Here is a 17,494-nt window from a genome sequence, read left to right as displayed (position 1 = left end):
GCTATTAGGCCACAAGAGGTTGTGGTATAGAGAGGTATGTGCATACATTATGTATGTGTTGAGTTCAAAGGCTTTGAACAATCACATCCTATTTCCCGTAGGCCTACAGCACAGGGCTCCATGGCCTTCATTCAGGAACTCGATCTGCTTCCTTGAGTAGGCCAGTTTGCTGTCCATCCTGTGCAAAAGGAATTCAGCCTTCCTCTTTTTGCAAGAGATTTGTTGGTGAATGTGGCAAGTCTGAACATATAGAAGAGTAAATAATGTTTAAGAGCTTGAAATGCTTTATTCTTTATTGTTCAATGAAATGTTCTGCCTTGCTCTCCTTGGCAGTCACTTAAAAAGAGCAATATGTCCGACTTAATGGTATCCATAAAATAGGTGGTGAAAAACACCCAGATGACCTACTACTTTAGCCTAGATTCCACATTTGATGGACACTTTACTATACTATGGGGCCATGGGAGAGGAGCTGTGAATGGCTCAACGGATGCCATAAGTCACATGACAATGACATGGCAGATTTGAGCCCATTTCATTCACACTACATGCAGATAGAAAGTACAAAGCTATATAGAAAGCATTATTTTAATGGTCTTAAAGTAAGTTCTTCATCAAACGTAGTATTAATCTCTGAGTTTAACACACTAACTCGCTAGTAGCAGTCATTCTCGGGTAAAAAGCTCACTGGAGGTAAACATTATCAGTCAAAAATGACTTAAATTTCAGTCTATCCATAAAGCAAAGCTATTTGTATGGGGAATATCACACAAAAGTTGTATGGACTACTTTCTTGGTACTGCAGTGTCCTGATTCCAGCTTGAAAGCTCCAGTCCTCTTACACTGTGTTGCACTGAAAAGTGTTTCTGTGAAGCTGTGTATGTTTTAATTTCCCCACAGGATCAGTATCATCAGTATTGATAAGCGTACCCAGTAGGGCTGTGCAATATTGAAGAAAAATGCAAAATGCGATACTTTTTTAAATAATGTGATATTCGATATACGATACGATATTGCTTTAAGTGTGTGAAATCAATTTACAAATGTAAAAATATTTAAAAACGAAAACATAATCAATGGATATGTTTCACGTTCTTTCTTGGGAAGAAAAACATAACTGCAACTTCTGAAAGTGACTAGTTGTGTTTTAGCATTACATAAAAAGCACAAATCTAAAAACAACAAAGATACATACTGCTTGTGCGCACGCTTCAGGTGTGTCTGACAGCAGACAGCACGAGGCCGCTAGTTGTTGTTTTCTACAACTTATTGTACTTAACTATTTTTAACATCAAGCAAGTTACGCAAGTAACTTTTCGCAATGTTTAGACGTAGCCTATTATTAAAATAATAATCATTCAGGTGTAGCATGCCATTTCAATATGCATATCGGGATATGTACATTTGCGATATTTTGCTTATTTCAATATATTGTTCAGCCCCTGTATCCACTACTCTATATTCTTCCAAATTCCTTGCATTCGGCAAAAAAAGGACATGCAGGTTGGGAAAAAACATGACCTTAAGTAAATCATGTCAGTTCAAATGACGATGCTTACAGTAGAGTTAACAATGTGTTTGTGATTCAGTGATCCTGTACCTCAAGCAGCTCTGACACTACAGGAAGAACTTCAGGATTGCAGATGTCAATGGAGTCATCCCGGTATATCTTCTTCTTGTATCGGATATTGCCTAAATGAAGAATAGCTGACAGCAGAGAGAAAATCCTGCAAGGGAAAAGAAAATCACATTACTGAGTGAGGGACACAAATGCATAACAAACAAATATAATCATCATCTTCATACCTTTTTCATTATTTTTGGTTTTAGGTCACTTGTTTTAATGCAAATGATTTTGATAGTTCACCACAAAAATTAAATAAATAATAATTTATTCAATCGACATAGATTTTGTACTGGTTACTCTTTTATACAAAATTACAATTAACGGCTACTAAAGCTTTCAAGCGTTTAAAACCACACAAAAGCATTATAAAAATACCTAAGAAGTCTATGCAACTTATTTGTGAACTCTGTGATAACTGTACTGATATTTAAGTTATTCACTAAAAATCTCCCCCAGTAGTACAATATGTTATCCATTGGTCAACATTAATTCACCAAAATATTACCTCTCTCGCAAACTTTCATGAATGTGCAATATTGATGTCAAAATCTTCAGCGAATAATTACTTTATTTACTATCATGTGGCTTCAAGAGATTTGGAATGTAGCACATAAATCAAAGAACTTTTCTGATGCATTATTTTCTGTGTTTTTGTAGCTTGACAGCCCAGTTCTCATTGACTTTAATTTATTTGTAAATGCAAAAAAAACAAAAAAAAAACCTTTTTATATCATTTTTATATATTTACTATTTATTAATGAATATTCAGAGAATAAATATTTAATGAAGGCTTATAACTAATGCAGTCATAAAAACTGCATGCAATGTTTTTGTGTATGTGCATCAGGGGGCCAGTGTTTTGGACAAACTTACTGTTTACGTGTGGCGGGAAGGAAGCCCACCATCTCCATAGCCAGCTGCAAGCGCTCAAAGTCATGTTTAAGATCCTCCCCTTCAACTGTGAAGCAATCCTGCTGGTTTCAACAAGAAGAGAAAGGTTACCATCACTTCAAACAATTAAACAACAGTTCACACCCCAGTCACAGTCTGGGGTTTCCCCATGGGTGGTTTGTGATGCAATCGTACAATTTAATGACTTAATTTAGTATCTCTACTTCAAAATGCTTATAAACACGATGTGATATTAATGTTTCCAAAATGCTACATAATAAGCGAATGGTATGTTGCATTTCAGCTGCTTGTATGCATTCAAACACAAATGTGTACAGTAGAACTGTTTTTTTGGCTTTTGGGGGGGCTTAAGTCTTGCCAACACTCCAGAGAGAAACCGTCAGGGTTTGGTTGATTGACTCAGCGCACCATGTCATTATGAAGTTTGGTCAAAAAAGCAAGAGCCGCCACATTTTTCTGGTTGAAAATTAAAGCCCTGGTGAATGTCAGCATATGCATGTTCTGCCCATGCAGTGGAAAATTCAAAGTGATTTGCCTTTTACACACACATTGGAAATCTGGCACACCAGCAAAGGCAATAAGAAAAGTAGCAATTTATGACTTGATCCATTCCATCAAATGGAACAAGAAAAGCGTTTTCAGTGAAGCTGTGTATGTGCACCATCCTGCAAAGTAAAATCTGGATGAATCAATTTATACTTCCATAAATCAAAGCATGAATAATGATTTCCCATCTGCAAGATCTGTGGCTCTCAATGTATGGTTAGAAGCATACAGAATATATTGTGACCAAAACTATAGTTGCCAAGATAATGTTATCGTCTGATTAAGCCAGTTGTGTTATTGCTGCCCTTTTTTTACTGATTTATAAAGCATTGATTTATAATATAGGGTTTTATAGTGCTGCATCTCTAGTTAATAATTTCCAAAGCTCTAAGCTCATCGACAGTAACTGCTCTTTCACTACAGTGGTGCAAAAAGATGTGTAGGAGATCTGGAGGCAAGACTTCTGCCATCCACACTGGTCGGCTCCAACAGGCAGAGCAACTGCTTCCTACTCACAACAACAGTCAAATTTACACACATGTCCTCCCCTTAATGAGACGGTGTCTCCTTCATCGCCTCGCTTCATTACTGATGTCAAAATTATAGCATACCAGAGCAGTGGAAAGGCAAACAGTGCTGAAACTCTATAAGCTTTATGGTTTAAACCCAGTCCTGCCGATTTATTTTTCCCATTTACATTTTCAGGGTAGGAAATGTAAAACAAAATTAAATTCTCGTGTTAAATGTTGTAACACTCCTCAACCAAAACAGACATGAGTGAACATACAGACATAATGTGCTTAGAGTTTGAAGCAATATAACACGGATGCAACAAAATAGTTCTGACCAGACGTTTCATGTTTCTTGTGCACTTTAATACATTACGGCCACTTACCTCCTGATTGCTGTTTATTTAAACAATCATTCTTGATCATGTTCGCTGTGAACTGGAACATGGCACAGGAAATCCAAAACCGGGCATAAACAGCAGGGGTCTCAAACTCAACCTGGGGTTACCTTCTTTTTTTTTCTCAGCAAATGTGTTTGCAAGTATTTTTAGAATAATGAATTTTAACTATATACTGCACTAGACATGTCAATAAAAAAAATTATCTAATTAATAACATGTCATGCCAATAATTAATTTAGTTAATAATTAATTGCATATAAAAATGAATGTAGAAAGTAATTCATTAATTCAATGACTCATCATGGCAATTGAGTAAAGCATTACAAAAAGTGTTTGTATAGAATTATGAATATATTGTTTATGCTTTTCAGGTTTAGTGGCCTCATGATGCCAATGACTAAAATAAATAGTGATCAATTTGTATGATATTAGTAATTAAAACAATTACATACCTCAAAAACAGAGGCTAAACTTAAGATGTGCCACTTCAACTTTGTAAATAAGTGTGTTTATTATAACACAATCTAGTTTTGTCAGACAGATAAGGGCCATATCCAGGGGTCGACAGTTTGAGACCCCTGATAGAGAGCATGAAGACACTGAGCTAACAAGGAAATACAACCATACCAAAAATAAGGAACATGCCAACATACCCATGTTGATTTGGTCATTGGTTTTGTGTGAGCTGTTTCCGTCTAGAGGGTTAAAGTTTATCTCCAGCTTAATCGAGTTTAAAATGTGGCTTTGCATGATTCCAATTGCATGAAAAACGAACTGTTTACAGCACTAAACAATCAGATCTCAATCAGAAGTCTAGTCACGCCATCACATGGGGAGCAGGAAATTCACTATTAAAATGTGAATTTAAATGAAGATTGCCATTTACTTTAGGAAAAGTTTTATTTCATCCTTCATGTTTCCTAAAACAAAAGAAAATTATGCTGTACACGAATTCACTTGACCGTTTAATGGAAAAGAAGAAAGTGAAGTTTATATTTTTGTTAAAAGCATTGACAAAATCTTCACTATAAAATATTTGGTATTTGATTTCTAAAGTTGTCTAAACCGCCCGTTCAAAGTGGGACATTTATTCTATGAATGTTGGGTTGAAGGCAGATTTGCAAACAGTGAAGTCCTTTTAAAGGAACAGATGACAATGTTGTCTATCTACACCAAGTATTTGTTCAAAATATGTCACAGATGCTGCTGATGGAACTATCAATAGTGCCATAAGATACCAGTATTCTGTACCAAGCAACATTTGACCATGTAGATCTGTGCATTAAACATTGAAGTGTACATGCAAACTAATATATCTGCCACTGTATCTATGCAGTGTTTCTTTGTTTTTAATTTTATTACTGTGTTACTTACTTTTCAACTCTTCACTTGACCAGCGTTTACTGTATGAACATGTTTTGAAAGCTACGTATATGTTTTATGTTTAAATGTAGTTTACTTATAATTAATTTTACCATTAACTCATGTGATTTAACTTTTTTTTTTAATTCAAATGCAATTTTCTGCTATTTGTACTGACTATGCAACTACAAAAATGTAGTGACAACACTATTATTCAACCCACTGGAGATCTCAAGTATACATTTGTAGCACCCTTCCAATAGAAAGTAAGCCTGTTTGTACTATTGCTTATCATCACTCTTATCCAACCAGCTGTAGTGTTTACTTGCCAACAGAGATCTGTCCGAGATGCCCAGAGTTCAAACTATTTATAGAAGCAGAAGAACTGTATGACGCCAGATCAGGGAACACCTCAAAAACACAATGACCAAACAATACGCACAGCCCAAGAGAAAGCCAGTGAGTTGCAGTGAGTACACTAATTACATCCTGAGCCATACACACACACGCACACACACAAATACAGAGGACGGGAGAGGTGTTTTGTGCGGAGGAAAAGCTATGGAGAGTGATTTGTGGAGCCAGTGACTTGTCTCTGTATAGCGATGACACATTATTTCAATACTGACCGGTTCGTTCTCATAGTAATTTTCCCAGTGCAGCCTGTGAGGTTTCTCTGTCATCTGGAAGTAAGGTAGATGGGATTAGAGCAACGTTCCACACAATGTCTGTTAAACACATGCAGTTTTTAAATGGGAGAACAAAAGCATTACAGAATATAGCCACATGCTCTAGGTTAGAAACACAAAGGTTATGGATGGGAATGGGATACTACCATACTACTCATATTTCTTTTTTTTTTTAGTATAATGTGCACAAAATGACATGTGATACTCAGAACACCTACATTTTCTAAAAGATACAGAGTACAGTGTGAGATATCCCACAATGCAATGGGCTGGTCATTCAATATTATTATTAACTCTATTTTAATGTCTCTTAACGTATGTTACTGGACCTTCAAAAGCTGACATTTCTGCAAAACAGAATGAAAAAGAAACTTTCTTTTAGAGACAATAATTGCATTATGACTTCACTGTTGCATTTTTAATGCAGTGAGTGTGTTCTAATGTAGCATGCCATGGTTTGAAACATTTAATGTTGCACACTACAAACTGTTTTACATCGTTATATTCTAAAAGTTATTCTTATATATATATATATATATATATATATATATATATATATATATATATATATATATATATATAGTTCTGTAAATACTGTAAATACTGAAGAGTATGGTGCAAGCAATATGCTAGTAATCCATTTCTACAAGGCAAAAGCACAAAATGTACACCAAATCGATTATGATCTGTGATTGCACACACTGAAATGACTGATTCTGGTTAATTTTGTAAAATCTGGTTATGTATTTTGTATAATTAATAATTTAATAAATGCTGTAACACATTGGTTGTTTGTTGTATCTAATGCACTAATAATGAATTGAATCTTACTGTAAACGTTAACAAAAACCTAATAACATTTAGTATTTGCTCGTCTAACAAGTAAAAAAAAAAAACAGTTTAATAAGCAAAACAACTGGTAATATTAAATTTGCAAGCCACAGACGAAACTTGGCATATATTCCTGTGAATGTTTTTTTTTTTTTTTTGTGTGTGAATTCTCCGAATTTTTGAGGCCTTAAAACAATAGGGATGGAAGTAAAGAAAGAGCAACTATAATGGTACTTGGAAAAAATTACAAGAATTCAAACCTCTAAAGTTTCTTCCTTAAGTTTCATATGTAGTCCTAACTTGATATTTCTGTTGTTCTTGCTGAATATGTAACTGTACAGAGGAGATTGTGTGTACAGCCAGCAGTCAGGTGGACACAAGATCAAGGACAAAAAGAGAGACTCTTGGCTGGAGACGACAGAGATCCTCTGTATGTAAAACCCAAAGACCTCTGCTAGCGACTGTCAAATGCTAGTCAAAATTACTGAGAAGCAATGGGCCATAATGACTTATGTCATAAAGTCTTGTCAACTAAGGCTGCAACAAACGATTATTTTAATGATCGATTAATCTAACGATTATTGGGTTGATTAATCAACTAATCATAGATTATTTTGCTGATTAATCAGTAGAAATTTATTGATTATTCAGCTTTTGCAATTAGTTAAAAAATTGAGTTATATATGTTCTAATAAAAGGTAAATCACTTCAGCTTTTGAAAGTCATATGTAATTAGTTATACAATTAATTAATACAAATAAATATATTTGGCACACAAAATGAGATGGCAGAGAAACTCTTATTCAACTATTTAATCATTTAATTACCTTAAATATATTTTTGTGGGTCATATGCATAAGAAACAAAATAAAGGTTAAGTGATAAGACATTTTATTTTTTACAACATAATCTCTCTTAAAATACCTTATAGAGTTATGATAATCAAAACAGTCCTGAGCTGGATCAAGCTTTGATCTCTGCCAACCAAACTATGCCTTTAAAAAAAAGGTGTGTGTGTTTAATAATACTGTAAAGCTGCTTGATTTAAGGCTATCTATAGTATTAAATTATTAAACAAATAAACTCTACTGGAGTACTGAACTACAGAGCTCCTGCAAACATCCACATCTTTTTAATCAGATGCGTTTTAAACTGCTGCCTTCTCATCGCTGTCAGTTTTTTTTTTTTTTGTTATTTGTGCAGCAAATATTAACAATCATCCAAACGCAGATCAGCACCCGCTGAATCGGCTGCGTTTGCTCTGAAGTGCTGTCTTCTGAATTTCATCGGGAGAGCTGAATTACAGTCTCGCACTACAGCGCCACACTGGTCAAACCGCGTTATTGCAGGCTTTTACATTAGATCATATGACTTTAACGACTACTCAACAACAAAAATGTCAACTATTTTTTTTTTATTGTCGACGCTGTCGATAATGTCAACTAATTGTTTCAGCCCTATTGTCAACCAAAAACCGATGAGTGGTAGACTGACTGAAAATTGGTGTTTTGAGAAAGCTTTTCAAATTATGTTCACAATGTAAGACACACACACAGAAATGTATTAGACAAATGAAAACATACACATCTATTAGCACATGCAATGTTAATATTCCTAAAAGGGGTCATATGATATTGCTAAAAATAACATAATTCGGTGTATTTGGTGTAATGAAATGTGTTCATGCGGTTTAAGTAAAAAAAAAAAACATTGTTTTCCACAAACTGTACATTATTGTTTCTTGTCTATGCCCCACCTTCTGAAACCCATCTTTTTTTATAAAGCTCATCGTTCTGGAAAGCGAGGTGTGCTCTGATTGTATTCTCGCTTTCACAACGAAAGGCTGCAGCAACAACGAGAATAAAAGTTAAACCTTTTTTTCTTTGTGTGAATATTTGTGCGGCGTTATGTAAATCTTCCCACATCGTGACGTAGACATGGGGGGGGGGGGGGGGCGTGTTTAAATGAGGCGTTTTGGAGGACGTGGACAAGTCTAAACTTTTATTAAGAATAATTATCTTTGGGTTTGAGACTTTAGTCTTTGCAACTTGTGCAAAGCTTGTGACACTCCAAAGAGAAAGGAAAACTTGAAATGACATCATATGACCCCTTTAACATTTCATATAACAAAACACAAACAAAGGACTGGACAACTTTCCACACAGAAACAAAAGCAGGAGGCAGGTGTGTGTTATGGAAATTAGGAGCATGTTAGGAGCACAGGGCTGCTTTCTGTGGGGGGATTAGGTTTTAAAGCTTCTCTGTGTGCGAGACCACTGGGCCAGCTGAAAGGAATGAACTGTGGAATCTGTTTCCTCCATTTTTCCCTCCTTCCTGTTTGCCCAGTGAGAGTGAATCCGTCAATGGGTCTGTTACGGCCTCAGAGTGCAGCTGCTTGACACGCACTCATGACAAAAACTGACTCCACAAGGGCACACCACAAAAAACTGCTGTGGTCCAGTATTCTGAAAGCTTTGTTGATTTTTAACCGCAGACGCAGTGCGACATGGTCCTGACTAGGGTACAGATACTGATGATAAATGTGGTATTTAAAAAATATCATATAAATATTAATATCATATACACTCTTTTGAAGTAAGTAGTGGTAATTCACCTTAACAATTGTTGACACCAGTTAACAGAAAAAAAAGATGACGACATTGTAGTGTTTAGCTATTACGGTCACCCAAAATCATAGATGCTTTCACACTGCATAGTTCTAGGAACTAGCAAGCAGGGTCGTTCTTAGAAAACCCATTTAACCATCCATTTTAATTGTATGGAAAAAGAGTAGCATGAACATACTCCAAAATAACTCCTTTTTTTGTTTCATGGAAAGAAAAAAAAATTACAGAATTATTTCTTTTCCCTTTAAAAAATACAGCGTGTGGACAGCTCTAGGTATAAACAGTGGATCACTCAAGCCACCTTTCAAGATGTTGAGAGTCCTTTGTAAATAGTCATCGTTTGCTCCCAGGACAATGAATATCCATCAACTACAATTGAAATGGTAAGTGATGTAAGTGGTCAGGAAATCAGAGACCCCCTCTCTCAATGAAATTCAATCGCAAGCGGTCACTGGAGATGCATGTTAATGCCAGATGTGAATGGCAATTTGTCTTGGCTGACCGCTTTTGACAGATGTTAATACAGTTATATATAGGGTCCCTGATGGTGAGTACGGTGCATGCAGCGGTGTCGGGCCGTACCTGATTGAGGTAATGGTATTCTTCAGGCTCTTTGAGGTGGAACGCTGTCCTCTCATTTTCACTCGATCCTGCCAGCAGGTAGTAAAACACATGGTAATTCCTAGAACAACAAACCCAAGTAACATCAGGTGCAGTATGAACATATGTGCCTATAAATACATAAACAATTGCAGTTTGGTTCAAACAGGAGCAGATTGGATTATTTACAAGGTTTCTTAATCAGTGTCAACAGGTGTACAGCAAGTCTTAATGTGTGTATACACTACAAGACAGTTTGATTTACATACACAATCAGGACAATTGTACCACCCTAATATTTTTGACTTAATGCCTCAAAAAATATCAAATAAATCTTAATTCAGAAATTAAAAAAAGTATAGGTTTGAAGGGTAGTTTTAGTTTTGTTTTTTTAAATAATTTAAAAGACAAAATATGATAAAAACTCATATCATTGACTAGGGGTGTGCACAGATAGTCGAACATTCGAAAATTCGTTCTGCTCTAATTATTCGATAAATAAAAATAATATTAGAATTTCGCTAAATTTTTGCTTGCCATAAAAATGAAAAAGAAAAAGTCCACAATAAAACCTAATTCGGTCACTTTCTGTGATTCTCCACGGCATATTTGAAGATGCATGCAAGCAAAAAATAATTAATGAATGAATAAGAACTGCGGTCTTCTACAGTTCGCTTAAGCACACCATTATTTTTGAGTCCCGCCAACGTCTGTGCCGTCAGTGCGCGTTTTCTCCGCGGCCAGCCTTATTGTTAACAGACTAAGGAGACGACTTTCCTCCGATCAAGTTTATACGCCCGTATTTCTTAACAAGAACATGTAAAACAATAGAAAAAAAAGCAAAAAAGTTTCAAAGATTCAAAGTTAAGTGTAAGCATTCTGTACAATAGCCTATTTGCTGCAGGCTGCTTTACGTTTTTCTTTGTTCACTTTTTTTTTTTTTGCTTTTAATCTGTACTTTTGTTTGTTTGCATGCATCGTTAAACGTTTTCAGCTACAAAAAACGATGTGTAATGTTCAAGCTTATTGTGTGTGAGCTTGTTCAAAAATGACGGAAACAATAAATGTTGCTGAAAAATAACGTCTGTCTCATTAAACTTAATTTAAATAAACAAAATATTCGAATATTCATTTTTGTTAGCTCAAATATTAGAATGTGATATTTGCGGAAAACGCCCATCCCTATCATTGACCCAGATGGTAAGGACAAGCAGGTTTCATTTTGATAAAGCACGTCCAAGATACTGAAATATGGCTGCTGTGATTTATACCAAACTCTCGAAAACAAGGAAATTATGGTCTGTTTTCCTTCATAAACCCTCATGCCATGAAACCAGTTGGACTGGTAATGACAGCCAGAAGATAAAGCTGAGATTCACACATAAACTAAACAACAACACTGTGGAGAAATGATTCCCACATGTTCACTACTGGATTTATTTTCTTCATGTGCTTCTACCACAATCTACACTCTCTTTAGTTTAAATAAACTCTTGTCAAGCCCGGTATAATAATGTCATTTTAATTGCTAAATGAATATACAATGGAATCAACAAATCATACAAGATCTCCAACCTTTCATTGTGTTCCTGATAGACGAGTCTGGATTTCTCCAGCAGGTATTTCTCCACATATGCCCTGGATAAGAACAAACACCAAATTAGACAGGGGTTCCACACATCTCCACAGCACTGCAGACGCAGACACATGAAGCTCTTACCCTCTAACAGTGCCACTTTCCTGATAGTTCACCTGGATGAACTTCCCAAAACGGCTGGAGTTGTTATTATGGGCCGTTTTAGCGTTGCCAAAAGCCTGTGAACACAGAAAAATAAATAAGAGAGGTGACATAAGTGTATGGATGACTTGCGCTGCCACTTAAAATGAAACTAAATAAATAAATAAATAAATTAGTGAATGCATCAATTAATAATTACAAAGAATTATATATGCTGTCAAAGTGGGCTTCAATTGAAAATTCAGTTGAAAAGTCACTTGCTTATTTACGGTCTCAACATGGTAAGGGTCAGTAAGACGGTGAAAAACTTATGAAATATAATTACATACAAAGAATGTGAAGCTAGACACCTTTACTAACATTATAAGTGGATTGCAACAAGAAAGAAAGCAAAGTTTTGTAAGACCACACTAAATCTGTTACAAGTGTCCACTACATCCCGTTTTTTTGTTACATGTCTGGACGGAGAGCAGGAAGTTTTATTCAGTTGTACATAAACGCTCTCGTTATTTGTAGCTCCACCACAAGTAAACAAATTCCTGCCGAGGTCCGTCTGGAGGGACACCCATGACCGCTCCAGAGATCAATCTCGCAGCCAAGTACGCCAGACACACACCGCCCTGTTATGAGTCAGACTTTCAAAGTGGGTTTTACGGCTGTCAGGGGAACCAAGGACAAACCGCTCCTCCACAGACAAATGGAATTCTGGGTAGGGCGGCACCAGCGCCGTACAGCTGACAGCCATGAGCTACTGTAACACTCCATATGCTCACAGCCATCATGACGCATCTAGCGAGCTATGAGAAGTAATGTTTTGAACGTCTAGAAAAGGTTATGTCAAACATAGAGATAACTTTACAAACGGCCTCTGGAAACCGTGTTGGAAAAGTCTATTTAGCCCTTCACGATGAACAGCACTTGCCAAACATCAAGTGGATGTTGAACAGTTCCTCCTCTGACATATTAATGAACGGTACTTCAGAAATTCATCAACCGCTCCCCACACTAAATGGAAGAGGCCTTGACGCTCCAGGAAATCGGGTCAGACGAGGACAAAAATCAGCCGTTAAAGTGTCACCTCAACTCTTCCTGTGCAGTCAAAGACACAGCAATACTTCACGCCTATCATAGTCCTGCCGAAGCCTAAAAAAACTTTAAACAGACATGGAGTAAAGAGTGAGGATGGACTGCCAAACTTCTGATACTCAACATTCCTGTTACTGCAGGAAACAGCTGCCGTTAAAATCTGCTGAGATTCACATATCATGAACAGGGGTGCATTTTTCAAACGCATTGTTAGCACTTCTGTGTTTCATAAATGAGAACCTTTCAAATTAGAAATATTAGGCTTGTAACAGGTATTTATAATAATAATTATATGTATAATAATTATTAGGGGTGCTCCGATCACGATCGGCCGATCGTTAATGCGCATCTCGTCAGTAAAGCCGGTTCTCTAATCAGCAGTAAATTCCATCAGGTGCGTGATTTCAGATAGAGCAGCTGTTACTACACAGAGCAATTGAAAACTGAAAAGATGCGCAAATAAACACTAAAAATCAACGTGGATTTGCGCATCTTCTCAGTTAACAACGGCTCTGTGTAGTAACAGCTGCTCTATGTGAAATCACGCACCTGATGGAATTTACCGCTGATTAGAGAACCGGCTTTACTGACGAGATGCGCATTAACGATCGGCCGATCGTGATCGGAGCAGCCCTAATAATTGTTATTATTATCAGGGCTGGCAAACAATTACAAACTTGAATCTAATTAATGTCATGATGTGCCAATTAATTAATCAAATAAATGAATCATACAATTAATTTGAGGTTAGAAATTACCCACAAAAAAAGTCATTGTAGTGTTGACATTACAAAAACATATGATGTAGACAAGAAATATTTTGATTGATAATGACACAAATTTTAAGGCTATGATGTGGCTATAACATTGTTTTCAGAAGCTGCATCTGAAGAGGAATTAAGGTATATTTACAGAGACCGAGGTGGCATGAATGCATTTACACTGCAATCATAATTGTATAAATAATGATTTATGGCTTTAAATGGGCATTAACAGGTTTACTGAATATTGAAATTATTTTTCATGGTGTTTTTTAATTAAAGGATATTCTAAATATGAAACAAACTTAATGATTCAATCATTCATTCCACCGATTCATTCAGAAACTATGATATAAATATATGATAAAAATCCATATTGGGGCATTTTTTACCCTATATCTTGAATTGTAGGGGCATTTAACTACATTCTTAAAGGCAGCATTACAGAGAAAATCATCTTGCCTCATGTTTTTCCGCAACTACATGCAATGTAAGATGATATACGAACTGAACTGTAAATTCTGCTGAACTGGATGATGACTTCACTGAATCATCAACAAACTGACTTTAGCTGGAAAAATGACTCTTTATTATTGTCCTCTTGCTTTATCAACAAATTAATTTCCTGTTTGACACTGTAAAGCTGCTTTGACATAATCTGTATTGTATAGTGCTTTATAAATAAAGGTGAATTGACTTGAATACTACTAATACTCCTAAAGTTATTAAATCAAGCTGGTTTAAACCCAAAAAAGTTGATTTAATTTTCAATAATTAAAAGATAAATAAAAAAATAATATATAATTATACCTTCATTTTATAACCAGAAAATACCCAACACAGAAGAAAAAAGAATTATAAGTTTATTGTAAAAATAAACCTTAATGAATTAAGTTGATTTTATACATTCAAATAACTAGAAATGCTAAAACACAGAATATGGTAATTTAATATGGTCCTAAATATGTATTTTTTGTTCAACTTTAAAGAAATTGATGTTAAAGTGTAAAAGTTTCATAACACATGGTTTTTGATTAATAACATTAAATTTAATCATTCAAAAAGGAGTCCAGAAAGATTTTAATAAAAAAATAACAACAGAACTTAGGAACAAATTAAACTGATTTCACCATACCCCAGCATGCATTGCAGCTTACTGGCAGCAGCAAATCCTCCACAGATGAAATAACACAAAAGGCTTTTGTCTTGAGTTAAAGGTCTTGATCTCATAGGAGAAGCTGGGGAAGTGAATAAACGAATGCATCACAATTACCGAAATCTGCTCTCTTATTGAACGGAGAATAAAATGACATCAAAAGCAGGAATGGGAAGTTTGTGGCTTTTCCCAGCACAAGACTCAGGGGAATGTTTAGCAAACATATTCTGGATGAGCACCACAGAGGGCATTCAGTGTAAGAGCTTGTGAATTGATCTCAAGGGCTGAGAACCATTACTGTCACTCACACAAACACACAACAACCCGCTCTGATCACATGCCACGTCTTCTAATGGACCGCATCAGGCAAATATTGTCTCTTGGCCAGAGAGCCATCACCCTCAAAACAGTGTCAGGGTGATAAGACCGTAATCCTCTCCATGTGTGAGCAAAGAGTGTCTCAGGTGCCTCTCTCTTAACCAGGCTTTAATGTAACATACGATATCTATTAGTCAGTTTATTTCTATAGATCAAGTATTCCCCAAATTTTCAGCTGAACCCCTTTGACCTTAAATATTCATATGTTCAGTTCTCTGATGTCAATGGTCACATTATAGGCTTGTGAACAAATCAAATTTTTCATCTTTGATTTATTTAAATTGATTTTATAATATATATATATATATATATATATATATATATTATAATTGTATGTTTTACCCCTTAACTGTCACTCAAATGTTTTAACATAGACTGGATGGTACACGATCCAAATTAAATTTTTTATAATTCATGACTGAAAACATTTTGTAACATGATATTGATGTGCCATTTACATGGTAATGCAATGTCTGATTTTAAAATGGGTTTTAAAGGATGAATTTTGAGATTTTAAGTTTTCAGTTGATATATAATTTCTGATGATTTCTAAAATGTGACAGAAAAAAAGGCAACGAAGAAGTCTTTTGAGCAAAGGTCAAAACTCCTGTTATAATGTAGATTTCTGAGGGTGCACTCTTGTCATAAATTAATCTATTACTATTCCTACATCATTTTTAACAAAAAACATTGATAAAATATATATTCGGGAGTCTTAGACCTTTCCAACGTTATATAGTTTGTCAAGATTAGATTAGAATTAATTGTAATATAGTGAAGTAAATGAAGGTGTCCCGTATACGGGATGGGGTGACAGTTAAAGGGTTAAAATCATTTACTGATTTTAAATGTACAGAAAACATTATATTTTATAATATAATAGAAAATATTAACTATTATAACTATAGCACTATAATATTTTTAAACACTACTGTCTCTACTCTATTTTTAATCCAAAAAACATAGCCTTGATGAGCATAAAAGACATTTCAAAAACATGAAAAACATTCTTAATCATTTCAAACTTTCCCCCAAAGTGTGTATAATAATTTTATTTTTTTGTTCTTGTCTTTTTTTTTCTTGACCGTTAATTTTGCGTACACATCCTGCCTGAGCACTCTGTGATTTCTCTGAGGTCAATGCCAGCCTCACCCAAAACTCCTCCAAAATCACTGATCACTTCTCTTTTTTTTACATTATGAATAATTTTTTATTTAAATGTTCTTGTACTCCTGTAGTTTCTGTCTTTCTCGGTTTAGTTTTAGATTTAAGTTAAGAATTTTAGTACTTGAACCTGGGCCAAGCAAGCTTAATTTATAAAGTGATCTTATTTGATCTTGCAATCTTATTTAGTTTTTAGCTTTATTTCAATTACTTTAAAGTTAATGACAACAACACTGTTGCTTTGAGATAAAGGGCCTCTAAGAAAGCTTCAACTAAGTTACAGTAAAGTAAGTGTTTTTCTCAAAATACCTTTTAGTAAAGAAGGATTTACATGAAAAGATGCTAATAAATCAGTCTCAACATCAACAACTACTTGTGCTCAATGTAGAAGCCTGGATACATGTACACACAAATTTGTTTCCTGGTGGACTGACCAACTCCCACACTTTGACTGCTGGAAATTGTATTGAGCCAGCCAATCAGACTGCAGCTTGCAGTTTTTTTTTTAGAAATTCTAGATTTTTTGTGTGCAATAAGCGTCATATGATTCATGAAGGTTCAGTGTGGGTCGTGTAATTCACAGGAAAACACAGGAAACACAGCAAATCTGGGTGTGATGTTTTATTGTACTTTATAAATCACTCTCAGTAGGAATGAGCCCATCATCATGTCATTAAGACAGTCTTGTGCTCGGTTACTTTCCAAGTGTTTTGGCACTCGCTCATCACCTTTATGCTGTACAGACTATCCAGAAAATTACAACAGTACTCATTTTACCCATTTCCTCTTTCAGTTTAAGACTCACGTCCTGTACTGCTAAATGACTCACCCCTTGGCCTACACCAGAAATAGGACATTTTTCTTGGATTACAGTGCAAAGACACAAAAGAAAGCCCTGAACGGCTGCACTGCAGAGTGTGAGAGTGTATTGAGTGGCCTAAATGAAGTCAGTCCTCCAGAGTGTCTTTAGATTATCTGTGGGACGCATTCAGTTGTTGTAATGGGAGTGGCAGCTCTGCTAATGCGGTGCTCTCTGGTCAATAATAATTCAGTCTGCTGCTGTATGTGACCGGGCATGTTCAGGGTCACACTGAGCCTCATTGATTC

General features: G+C 35.5%; 1 protein-coding gene across 6 annotated transcripts in view; it reads right to left on the bottom strand.

The window, feature by feature from the left end:
- The window catches only part of LOC113051808 (unconventional myosin-IXa-like), a 121,342-nt gene that overhangs the window by 49,880 nt on the left and 53,968 nt on the right, over window positions 1–17,494 (bottom strand). For 2 of the 6 annotated variants that reach the window (XM_026215909.1, XM_026215911.1), the window contains exons 3-8: window positions 11,825–11,919; window positions 11,680–11,742; window positions 10,087–10,186; window positions 5,987–6,040; window positions 2,501–2,601; window positions 1,601–1,727 (exon numbers count right to left, since the gene is read on the bottom strand). In XM_026215909.1, coding sequence (XP_026071694.1) covers window positions 1,601–1,727; window positions 2,501–2,601; window positions 5,987–6,040; window positions 10,087–10,186; window positions 11,680–11,742; window positions 11,825–11,919 — 540 coding nt within the window. The remainder of the gene's footprint in view (window positions 1–1,600; window positions 1,728–2,500; window positions 2,602–5,986; window positions 6,041–10,086; window positions 10,187–11,679; window positions 11,743–11,824; window positions 11,920–17,494) is intronic. The other 4 variants (XM_026215910.1, XM_026215914.1, XM_026215912.1 and 1 more) reach the window with 3 other exon arrangements.

Source organism: Carassius auratus, chromosome 32 (genome assembly GCF_003368295.1).
Source record: "Carassius auratus strain Wakin chromosome 32, ASM336829v1, whole genome shotgun sequence".
Taxonomy (NCBI): domain Eukaryota; kingdom Metazoa; phylum Chordata; class Actinopteri; order Cypriniformes; family Cyprinidae; genus Carassius; species Carassius auratus.
This window is presented reverse-complemented; position numbering and strand designations above follow the sequence as displayed.